This window comes from Oculina patagonica, chromosome 2 (assembly GCF_052425735.1).
Source record: "Oculina patagonica isolate OP01 chromosome 2, crgOcupat, whole genome shotgun sequence".
In the NCBI taxonomy this organism is placed as follows: Eukaryota; Metazoa; Cnidaria; class Anthozoa; order Scleractinia; family Oculinidae; genus Oculina; species Oculina patagonica.
In genome coordinates, this window is record NC_135759.1 from 45,758,751 (window position 1) to 45,771,638 (window position 12,888).

General features: G+C 37.6%; 1 protein-coding gene across 1 annotated transcript; it reads left to right on the forward strand.

Moving 5' to 3' along the window:
• Positions 1 to 41: 41 nt before the first annotated feature.
• On the forward strand, positions 42 to 9,385 carry LOC144644889 (uncharacterized). Its single transcript, XM_078504445.1, has 8 exons — positions 42 to 617; positions 1,745 to 2,010; positions 3,463 to 3,772; positions 5,359 to 5,421; positions 5,876 to 5,985; positions 7,019 to 7,216; positions 7,725 to 8,139; positions 8,954 to 9,385. Exons 1-8 carry the CDS (start codon positions 593 to 595, stop codon positions 9,199 to 9,201), a joined length of 1,635 nt encoding a protein of 544 aa, XP_078360571.1. The 5' UTR covers positions 42 to 592; the 3' UTR covers positions 9,202 to 9,385.
• The last annotated feature ends 3,503 nt before the right edge of the window (positions 9,386 to 12,888 follow it).

Here is a 12,888-nt window from a genome sequence, read left to right on the forward strand (position 1 = left end):
GACTCATGCCCGGGACTTCGGAGCAAAATCACACCACGCATGCAAAATGGCGGACCTTGTACTGTGTTGGCCTTTATTATATTGTTTACATCTCCAGAAGGTGTGTTTCCCTTGTGGTACTGCGGATTTTATGCATTGGAAAGTGCTTTAGGCCGATCGAACCCCGGGTGACGTATGAGGGTCTTAGCGTGGAGGTGGTATTTTGCTTATCACAGTTGATGACGTCGCATCGATCGATTGACCGAGAAATGGCGGGAAAGGTGCGGATCATGGGTTGCGATGTTTATGAATTGATCTGGCGATGCGTGTTACCTTTACTCTCCAGCTCAAATAGAATTTGCTTTGCTAGTAATTTTTATCGTTGGAGGGACTTTCCCTTTTCGTTGCATTCTTCCAATTGTCCTGGTGTCATCTCAATCTTCATTGACTGAAAAGTCACATGACTGACACACCTCCACCAATCCTCAAGTTCTACAACCGAACGTAAACACATGTATACCTGACGAAACACATCGCATCTAGCGCGGTGGAAAACTTATGATCCACGCCGCTAAAGATTCATTCCTGATTACCTGATGTTGCTAACTGCAAAATGCAGCGACAGGAAAGTCTAAAAGGTAGGTGACGAAACATTGAGCGATTGTCGTGATTGCTGAAAACGGAAGAAGGAACGATCGACAAGCTTGCTTTGTCGGGATATCAATCAACGAAATCATTTTTATCAATATATCATGAATCTATATTTTTTTTTTTGTTTTTTTTTTTTTTTTTTTTTTTTTTTATTTTTTTTAAATTTTTTTTTATTTGTATTTGTAATTGCGCGCATATGGAACTTTCGTTTTACCATGCTTCGTTTAATAATTATACTGCGTCACCGTCACTTCTTTCGAATTACGTGGTAACTTAACTTTTTAAAATATCTGAGATCATTAAGTGCGTTTAACGTTTTTTAAAGCATTTATATTATAACCTTACATGCTCGTGCAATTTGTAAGAACTGAACGCGTTTTATGTTTACAATGCAGCTAGCGGAAGCAACCGTGTTTGAAAGATCACGACCACGGTTTGTGTTTACTCATATTAAATTGGAGTAGAGACCAAGAAACTTGTAGGTTCCAGCCAAGTAGTACGTCGTTTTTTAGTTCTACCCCAAAGTAGGTCGTGCTGCCGATTTGTTGCAAAAATACAAAACAGGAGAGGTGAAGAACAAGCAAGTTTTTACTTACATGTGCATTACAGTGCAATACAATGAACTCATGCAGAATTATTAGCTGTCCTACAAACTACAAAGCGCAACTATGGATTATTTAATATTTTAATATATCTTAAAAGTTATGCACTGTAGAACTTTCAGTTTGGATGTACACTGTACAGTGGAATCCCATTTTCTTGAACCCTCGATTTTTCAAACCTCCCAATAACTTGAACCAAAAATCCTTCCCTTCCCTCAGTGAAACATTTTACCCCTGATATCTTGAGCTACCCGATTTGGAAACCAGAAATTTCTTTCTTTGACAGGAAAATACTTTAAAACATAATAAAAACATATATAAATGTATTTGTAACATGTATTTGTACATGTAGAATAATAATAAAATTTGACACACTGTACTTGTTTAATTATACCGGTATATAGAAATATGTAGTGGGGTTAAATATCACAACATGAGTAGTTAAACATTTTCACATGTAAAAACATTTTTTTATCTGCCTGATTGTATAATGCATTTTTCCTTTATTTTAGGATCATGGCCTACTGTTTCTTGTCCCGGAAATTATGAATTTCAGCCAGGGAAGTGTAAGCTGAGAATTCTCAAGGCCTGTCGGCATCATATTGCGGGCCTGAGATGCTGTTTACCTGAAGAGTCACTCCGTTCTCTGCCGACCGACTCCTCGTTGTCTTTTCCTTGTCCGTTTGTCCAGATCCAGTACGTGGTTGCACTGGGTAGTGACAAGGAAGAATTATTTGAGTGTCGACTTGAGGCCAGCAGAAATGGGAATTTCAAAATCGTAAGTACATGTATTAAGTCTGTTATATCTTAGGTATAACTTAATTTGATTTATGGTTTAAATTGAAAAGAAATTAATGTTTTAGTTTTGAGTTTTGCACATGCAGCTGGCTGACCTGTTGTGAAACAACAGTTCAAGCACTAACATTTCGAAATGGTCCAGTTAAGGTGGCCCACGGGTATTTACACATGTATGAGACTGACAGTTGTCTTTTTTAGGCGCGTTTTAAAACGGGAAAACGTGGAGCGGGGCCGATTGCTTAGATTTTTGAGAATCTGAAGGAATAATTCTTAGATCATATAAAATCATAAATTTATGGCGATCAAACGCGATTTGTTTAAGTTACTGTATTTATTCGGCTATAAGCCGAGTGATTTTTTCACCAAATTTTACTGAAAACTGGTCAAAACTCAACGAAATTGGGGGTTCGGCTTATAGCCGAGTATTTCCGCCGAAAAATAATTTGATGGTACTAGAAAAGAATAAATACATATTATTCATCTGTAAGCCGGCAATCATTGACAAAGAAAATTAACAAGCATTTGTAATTAATTCTTGTTCATTACCTTTTATTTAAGTGGCGGCTCCTAAAAAGCCATTTGGTTTAGTGAAGCAATGAAGTTTTATTTGGTCTTTTCAGTCTTCGCTATTTAAGCTGGAACTGCGGTCGTCCATCGGGTCGCTCTGGAATATTATTTTGTCGGCGTACGTGATCGTCTTTTGAACGGTTGAGAGCATGCGAAATCCCGCATGTGTTGAACAATTTCCATGCCATCTCTTCCACAATTAAATTTTCTGCCTGCGCTTGTTTCTGTTCCTTCAGCTTTTAAAAAGTTTTATGCAGAATTTGTTTTGCATTTTTTTATGTTGCAGCTAGAACAGGATATTGCAAAGGTTTGTGCTGAATTTCAGCGTGTTCCTTTCATACGGTTTGAAGAAATTCGGTTGGAAAGTCAGGTATATTTGCTTTCCAAGTTCCAGCCGCTTTGTAAACCCGGCATTTCGATTGAAGTTATAAATACTGTTGTTTCTGAAGAGAGGTGTGACTTTCAAATTCCGCACGATCTGCAAAAAAATTCACCGTGGCATTTTAAAAATAATCGCATTTTATTAAAAATGAAAGGTTCCGAAAATCGCTCACAGCTTATTATCGCCACAAAATTTATGATTTTATATAATTTAAGGACTATTCTTTCAGATTCTCAAAAATCTAAGCAATCGCTTCACGTTTCCCGTTTTAAAACGCGCTTGAAAAAGGGAATTGTCAGCCTCTTACAGTGTAAATACCCGCGGGCCACCTTAAATGTTGCTCTGTACAAATTATATTGTATAATCACAAGATTCTTGTGAAACTTAAAACATATGCAATCAATAGCAGTCTCTGTAGTCAATTTAACAAGTCAGACAATACAATGTTGTTTGAGCATTAATTTTCTATAACATTGTTTGCAGAACAATGGACGTTATGTCATTGAAGCAGAAGTTAAGCCACCTGGTTGCCATTTAGCAGATACTACAGCTGTTGACTGTAGTGGGAATCCACTACCTTCCTATGCAGGAAAATGTTCTTTTCTCCTTCCAGCTAACATCCCCACCATCTTCCACATCAACATCAAGCTCAAATCAGTTGCTGGAAATGAATTGCTTGATGAGATTCAAACCTGCATCTTCACTCATAATGCATCTGATAATTTGTTTGAATACTGGGATGGTCACTCCTTGCCAAGAGTGGATCTGCCTTTTGCTAAAAAACAGCTTGTGGGTGAGTTCCTGCTGTCTTGATGTATATGATGTACAGTAAAAACCCACATATAAGAACCTAAAATTTAAGAACCTGTTAAGCTAAAATTTAAATTTTAAACCCCCTTTTCATAAGAACCTATTTAGCCTAAAATTTTCATTAGGTTCTTATTTTTTTTACAAAATTGAATTTTATGGACACTGCTGCATGAAAGACATGCATGCTAGTACTTTGGAAAGATAAATTAATTTACTGTATGGTTATCATCTTAACTGTATTCTAGATAATTATTTAATACAGCAATATATTCCATATCATATATGCCCTGTAGTAGTTATCTGTGCTGATCACTAGTGCCTCTATCAAATTAAGAACCTATTTAAGAACCTAAGTAGCCTAAAATCCCACTAAAAATCATTTCTATAAGAACCTATTAAGTTGGAAAAGTCTAGGTTCTTATACGCAGGTTTCTACTATACTTGAATGTATGCCAGTGTTGATTGATTTTTTTTCATTTGTATTAGAATATACCAGTAGCATGTGCCATGTGCATGTGTTAATGTAAACTGTAAGTCAGATGTGAAGGGATCACATTGATCAATGTTGCATGAACAAGGTTTTTCTTGATAAATAATGTCTGTAACTGCCAATCTTGTGAATGCATTTACATTTGAAACAGATTTTGGAATGTTCCCTTTAAGGTGATTCCACGGTATTGCATTGCGCATCCTAGCTGCGCATAAGTTTTCGCGTCATTTAGCGTGCGCACGAGCGCGTGCGCGCACAGAACACTACGAGATTCCCTTTAGGCTCTTAAACGAGCACGGTGACCCCCATTTTTTAATGCAATAATTTAAATGTCATACGGTTGTCTACAATGTATTGCAATTTAAAGAAAAGTTTAAAATTCTACATTGAGATATTTTAATTTTAGTGCCGTAAAAAGCACGTTTTTAGGTAGTGCCGTTAACGTGCGCACAAAGCAAAATCTTTAATTTCTTCATTATCTTAATTCCTGTACAATAAGAATAGTTTTTAATATAAGATCAAAGTCTATTTTGTTGAACTAGACTAATTTTTTAATGCAAAAATGATTTTTCTCGAAACAATAGCAATCCCCATTTGGATTACTAGGGTTCCTAATATATACCTCGCGGGTCGTATATTTACTATAATGCCATCCATTTTACACAAAAACTAGCGCAGTGACCCCCATTTTTTATTTTATTTTTTTAATCCTCATAACATAATTGTAACCTGGACCAAGTTTCGGAAAATTTTTAATACTCCTTCTATTTCAGTGGAATTACCTTAACTGAATTATACCATCTCTTTTCTAGTCACGATACCCAGTTTGAAATCTGGAACAGTTAAGAGAATTTCTAGCTAAGAGAATAAATTATGGACAATATCAGCCAAGGTCACTCTATGTGCAGTCATATCTTTGGTGTTTTGCTGAAAATAAATTGTCCTCCCTTTTCCTTTCCTTCATTTACACAAGTGAATGAAGATGAAAATTTATGTACATCTATAGTTCTAAGTATGCAACTGTACAAATATGCAAGTTACAGTGTGATAACGTGGTGCTTTTATGTGGTATGTTTCAGGTATCCTTGGAATTCCTGAAGGTCAGCAGGTTATTCAGTATTTTCAGGATTTAGTGGAAAATGGTAATTTAAATTAAATGGACCAAATAACAGTTACAAAATTGCACAGTCGTCAACTGTACTGTTTCCAAATGTGTTCAGAGCACTTTAAGATAAATAGTGCAACATCTGTGCCGAAGGCATGTACTTACATGTACAAAGCATCAGTGATTCATGACTGTGTACTGTAAAAGTGGGCATTGAGCTACAAATGCATGCTGTTTAATACTAACTGCAGTTATTATTAGTTTATGTTATACTGCTTTGAGGTGACATTTTATTAATTATTCATCCAGATGCAACCATCATAAAATTCTTGTTAAATTCAAGCCTGGACATGGCCATGGCCTGCAGGTCCACTGTAGTCAGTAAATCAATGAGATCAAGAAGAGACAAAGTATTTGTACTTTAATAGCTACATGTACATGATTAAGTTATCTGTACTTTCAACTAAAGATTAAAATTGTCATTGTGTCAGGTGCTTATGAATGTTTCAAACAAGACCAGCGCCGTCTTATTCAACATACCTGCACATCAAGTACATCAGAAGCATTGTATAAGGATGTACTTCTCGCTGTTCGGCTAGAGGTATGTGCAAGTGTGTATTTATGTATTACTTTACAACTGTACAATTTACAATTTGTCAGTTTTAAAAGCTTCAACTTTGAATGCACAACTGCAAGTTTTGTGGATAGTTAAAAATAATTAGTGTTGTGAATTTGGTATAAAACGTAACGCTTTAAAGTCACGACGTTTCGTCATCTCCAAGGTCATTTTCAGGTGCAAGTGTGAAGCACTTGTGAAGCTTTTGAAAATATTAATAATACTAAGATTTAATGTGCCTGTCCCAATCAGCAAGAAAACAAATAAAATTATTATCACAGGGAATACATGTATTACATACAGTACATTGCAGAATGATGTTGTTATTAAATTTGCTCAATATACTCTTTAATTTTATAACCTTGATGTGTGATTGTTGTTATTGTGATGACACTCACTGATGCATTACATTGTAATTCTTTATTCTTTGTTTATTTGTTTGTTAATTAATTACTTTATTTTTTTTTTATTTTTTCACATGTACATGTACATGGCCCTTTCATGCATGTGGTAATATTAAATCAGTTTTCCTTTTAACTTTGCAACTTAAATATAATATTTACTTAGAGCAGTTTTCAATTGAGTGTCGTAAAACCAAAACCAAAGCAATTACTCTGGCCAATCACAAAGGAAAACGGCCAATGCAGTGAACCAATCAAAACTCGAAGCAAATACATGTAGCTGGCACGAAGCGCGGGAAAACGTGCGCGAGCGAGCCACGATTGGTTTTGGTTTTACTCCTGATTGGCTGAGAAAGTGGCGCGAGATTTTTAAACCAATCACTAAGCGTAGTAATGCAAAACCAAAGCAAACGCAATTTACTTTCGACACTCAAGTGAAAACCGCTCTATTGAAATACTGTCATCCCAATAAAAGTCAGTTAATCACACATGCACCAAGTGATTGTTTTCTCTAGGGTCAACTAGCAATACTTGACTAGCGACCCAGATGAAAATCCTAATTAAAAGTTCTAATTTAAATTATGTTGTCAAAATGTTTTTTTTTTTTTTTGTTTCAGGAAAGTCTCCTGCTCTACCAAATGGGAAAACTTGAAGAATGCAAGCAAGTAGGTGAAGATGTCTGTACCGAGGCAGATAATGTCAACTCACTAAACTACAACGCAATTGCTGGGAGAGCAAGGAGTATTCTCTCTGGTGCTTACAAAATGGAAAAGAACTTTGTTAAGGCTGAAGAACAGTTGAATTCTTCTACTGAGGTTAGCTTGTTTGTTCTTATTTAATGTGTTTGAACCCCTTTTAGCCTTAAAAAGTGACATGTTAGTTCTTGTTAATTAACTGTATTTGTACATCGTTAACATTATTTGATATCACACCAGGTTTTTGGGGCATTTGCTCCCAAACCGCAATCATGCTTTATGCATGGTTTATCCCTGGATTCCTCAGACTTCTACCCGGTAGGAGTCCCCAAGCCTCCTTAAACTTTGTTGTATTATGCACAAAAAACTAAATGCTCCTTTGTTGTGCATTCTGTCGTGGAGTGTAAACAATGAATCCAACATTTGAAGTTCCTTAGTGAGTTTTTGCCCTTTATGAATAAATGTAAAAGTGACACATACATGTTAATACAGTACATTGAACATTACATAGTACATGTAACACAAGAATAGCATTTCATCTCTGTCAATCAGCAATGAAAAGCTACATGTATAGCTCTCAACTGTCGTTGCTGTAGAATAAACAATCATAATTTTATGTCTTGTTCAGCTCTTAGAGGCAGTTGTCCCAGGTGAAGAGACTTCAGTCAATCGCACCTGTCTAGCTGCCCTGTATTCTGAGAAGGCTGCAGTCGTGGGAATCACTAAACTGGAGAAGAAAATACTAAAGAAAGCCATGACAGATGCCATGCTTCACTTCAGGCACCAGCTTGACAAGAATCTAAACAGGAATGCTAGGAGTCCAAGACGAACCCTTATTAGGGCAATATTCTTTTACCTGCATTCCACCAGAGAACAAGCCACTAACATGCAGATCCCTGTGTCTAAAGGTGACTTGGCAAAGGTGGAAACCTTTGTTCAACAGTTCAAGAAAGGGTTTCTTGTTAACTGCCCCATGAGAGACAGAGCATTGTTTTACAGCGCTCATGGTGATTTGTTGACGAGAAAGGGACAATTTGAAGAAGGTTTGTACCTAAGTGTTGTAGATGCTTGAAATTGACTGTAGGTGTCTAGAATTCCGACAGGTGCTTCCTTACTTTATCTTATTTTGTTTTTAGTCAAAGCTAGCCTGTGTCGTAAGCGTTTCTGTACGAATGAAGAGTTTTCTGACACATTTTGGCCACACAGAATTCGGGCAAGGACACGCACCATCCCACTCCCTTTTATTTTTCCCTTCCTCAATTTTCGCTTGCCAATAATGCAGAATTGTCAAATGCTTTTGTTGTGAACATTTATTAGTCATTTGAAGCAGTGTCCTAATTCTTACACGTGTTTAACATTGTCCTTCCTAAGTTGCCCCCCCCCCCTCCCTCCCAATTCCACCCTCCGCAGTTGTCTCCTGAATTGCCTGGACCGTCCCTTGAGAAAACATCCCTTCTTGAAGGGCTAAATACAAATATCACGACAGAGTTTACAGTTTACTTTAAAAAGAGATCAAAATCGAAATGGGTGAAATCATTAGAAATACTGTACAGTCTTTTGTAAATTTGGAATCTGCCACAAATAATCCAAACATGTTCCTCTTACCGAGCTAGTAATCAGAGGATGTAGTCATACTTTTTTCCTTTCCAATATCTTGCATGTTTCATTGTTAGAAGCTGCCCTGGCCGGGGTCACCTCGTTGTGTTTTTTGGGAAGACTCTTTTCTACATTAGTGCCTCTCTCCACCTTGCTGTTGAAATGCATACTGACAAATTTTATGCCCCCCCCCCCCCCCCCGTGTATGTTTTAGTGTTGCTCATACTGTGTTAATTCAATGTTTGTCATCATTCTGTAAAGGAGTCAGTTTATTGTCTGAGGCGTCAAGAATAGCAGAAGATCTTCAGCTGCAGGCGGATATCAACGGATCACGTGACCGACTGCAACAGCTCAATCTGCTGCGCCTGGAGCGAGGGGAGACTGGACGGACACCCTGTGAAATGGACGAGGAGAGAATGGCGGGGAATCAGCTTTTTCAAGAACCACGGCATGAAATCCTTGAAAAATATCTTGACGAGCTCACACGTGCGTCAAGATGTCAGTCGTAGTAAGAACATAACAGTTCCTTAGACGCTGAAGCAATTTCCAAGTTTTACAAGACTGCTGGAAAGTCAGTGACGATCTTTGTAAGATCTAGACTCTCTTACTTAAGTTGGTTACGTTCTAGTGACCTGAAAATGCACTACTGTACTATCGAGGAATCAGTATAAAACCAGTAGCTCTTCCATTTATGATTAGAAAATAGCACAAAGTAAATACGTGCGCTGATTGGTTAAAAATTGTGTTTCTATAACTCGATGGAGACACAGACAGTTGTCGTAGACACGGCAATCAATATTCACGGCGCTAAAATAAGCAATGCAAAAATAACAACTAATAATTGTGCCAAATTTTAATGTCACAGCTGACAAAAACCAGGTTAAGACTAAACAAATATTTGCACATTTTAAAACAAGCGAGTAAGATGTTTACAGAGCCCGCTACACATTCAAAAATAGTCTGTGAAAGAAATTATCGAAGCGGCTGACCTTTCAAAGAAGTATATGAATTGGCGCAACTTCACTCCATTCTAGGCTTTGCAGCACTTCAGAACTATTCACAGCTCCTCAACTGAACAAGATATTCGTCCAGAATGCCGAGTCAAACTTCTTTTAACAGAAAAATAATTCACTTTCACCTCCAAGGTTCGAGTCGCTCGATCGTCGGTCGTCAAACCATTCGGTTAGTTCGATGAAGCGAAACAAAACCACAATTCTTGACTCCTTCCAGTGCTGGACTTCAGTTAAACCATCGAGTTAGTTATTTGTCATAATTACGTTAACTTTGGGGCCTGTTTTCTTTGTTTGTTTGGCCAAACAACGGTGAATTTTAGCCTTGAAGCAAATTTTGAACAGTTGATTTATTTCTGTTCATCGACTCCCGTACTATGATTGGTTGATTACTGTTCATGACGTAAAACCGCGTGGTGAAGAGAATCTACGTTTTGATGTTAAATAAAGCGCTAAATATTACTTTGATGTGCGTTATTTTCTTTGTGCTGTTTTCTAAAAGAAATAGAAAACATGTTTTCCGTGTTTCTATCGAGTTATAGAAACACTCGTGAAAGTTTGGGAGAACTCGAAAATGCTGTGGAAACACTCGTCTATCGACTCGTGTTCCCACAGCATTTCTCGTTCTCCCAAACTTCCACTCGTGTTTCTATAACTCGATAGAAACACGGAACATGTTTTCTATTTCTTAAATAGTATACTCTGAGAAAGTGTCTCATAAAAAGAATTCCGTGTCCCAACCAGATTTGTTAAATCAAAGAGAATCGAACACGATTCGAGAACGCGAGCCTCCCGTTTCCAAGATAAGTATGATGTGAGCTTCAAGAGATTATGAAACAAATCTGTAACAACATCCATTCAAATTTGTGGATGTACATTGTGTAGCAGTGCTCTCCCCCCCCCCCCCCCCTAAGGATAACTACATATTGAATACTTTATAGGTTTATATTCGAAATCAAATAGAACTCGTTCATGGCTATTGTGCCGAGTTAACAAAACGTCACATGTCACAATTTGCCTATCTTTGGTTTCTCGACGGAACTGTTTTGCTTCGTTAAAAAATGCAAGTATTGTATAAATGTAAAAAGTGACGAGGTATTTGTGTAAGTTAACTGCCGCTCGGTAACAAGTTATTTTAAAGTTTCTTTTTTTTTTTGCTGCTTTTAAGACTGCGGTAGAGATTTGTTTAAATATAAAAAAGAAAAAAAAAGATGTATGTAACTCTTTCAACTTTGTTTCGATAGTCTATAAAACAGGAGAAAGAATAGCTACCGTAACGTATTTAAATGAAGTACCGTAGATTCCGGTTATAAGCCCGGGCATACAACTTCATAAGGGGTTTTGGGTGGGCTTATAAGGGAGGGGCTTATATCCGGGAGGGCTAAGCGGAAGAAAAAATGTTCGAGAGCAGGGGAGTGTTGATCGAAATACCTTTTAGGTTAAAAACGCATAATAAAGCAACATTTAGCCCTGTTCGGTACTGTCTCCAGTAGAGGGGGGCATATCGGGGGGGCCTATAATCGGATGTATTTTTGTTTCGAGATAGATGGGCCTATAACGGGGGGATAAGGGGGGGGCTTATAACCGGAATTTTACGGTATGTGGGTATGTTTTCGCACTTGTCGTGATTTTATCGGCCCATATGCGGTACACGTTTTAGCTACCCGATCTGTCCGGAAAGCGGATAGGAAAAAGCTGCTAGATCAGAAGGTAGCGAGATTCGGAACTATACCGCAGTTCTGAAGTGTACTTTGAAAGTTTGTAAGTACTTCTAGCTGAGCTAAAGTTATTTTGTACATATTATGACAATAGTCACGAAATGACTGAAAAATAAGGAGGATATTAGTATGGTTATAAAATAATTAGCATTAGTAGGCCGTGGCTGTATATGCTAATAAAGAAATTCATATAGAAGTGCTTACTTGTTCTGTGATCTTGAACGAGTGTTTAAAAGGGCTGTGTCATGGCTGAATTTATAAAGTTTTGCCAAATTCTCGCTATAAAACGTAATGTCAGCGAAGAAACTACTTCTATGAATCTAAATGGCAAAACCATAGCTTCATCTCAAAAAAATACATCTCCTGGGCGTTAAATTTAAAGGTGCAAACACACGAGACTGTTCCCCATATCGAAATCCTTTAATCTTGAGTAAATCTTTAATTTTTGCCTTTTCGTGCCTTTTTTGGCATTTGTCATGTTATTGGAATGCTCCTTCATTGTTTTAAGTGGTTATTTTTATATTTCTAAATTTGGCTAAATCAGTGGCACGGTTTAAGTTGTTACCAGAGTAAGTTTGTGGAGAAATTGTGGTTTCACACGTTACCAGCTCCGCGTGGTATCCCTTTTAACAAGACCAAAGCAGTTTTGCGAGGTGCTGACAGCAAGATGTAAAGTCGTTTATGATTTTTAACAAATTACACAAGCCAGCACCAGTAAATTGTAAATGTCTTACACATTCATCTGGTAAACATTTTTTCGCAATGGCGTGACAAATGCCGGTCCGTGATTGGTTCTGAACATGTAGCTTTGCACTGAAGAGCTTTGTTGGCCGGGTTGTCACGCACTGATGAAAATTTTTCATAGACGAATAAACAGGCGCGAGGGGCAAAGCAGCCTGTCCGAACACAGGCAGCCCAAGCTAACAATAAGAGCCACAGTACTCTAAGACTCAATTTATAAGGATTTGTATGGGAATGAAACAGTTTTCTTTTACGATATAGAAATTCGAACGTTTTATGTATAAAATTGACTTACACTGTTGCTGTTTCGTGTTCTTTCTTGTTTGCCAGCTCCTCGAGCCAATTTGAAGCGATTTGGACGAGTTATTGCTTTGCGAAATTTTGAACACGTGTACTTTATAAAATATTCCCAAGGCTGGAAACTATTTTCGACAGCATCGCATTCGAAGCGAAATATCTTCCGTGAAATTGGTCAAATCGCTACAGAATTTCCAGCACCGTAATCTCCGGTAATTTCTCTTTCCTATCGTTGTCCATTTAGTTCCGAGTGCTCCAGTGAAGCGTAGAAAATTCTTCCAAAGTGCGAGTTTTGCTTTTCTTGTTATGCGCGGCCCATCAAACCACACACAAAATGGCGTAAGGTCGACAAAATCGACCTCAGTGGCGGAGGGCATGGCGATATTGTCATGAACTCTTAAATACGCTGTGGGATCCGGAGAGGGCGATT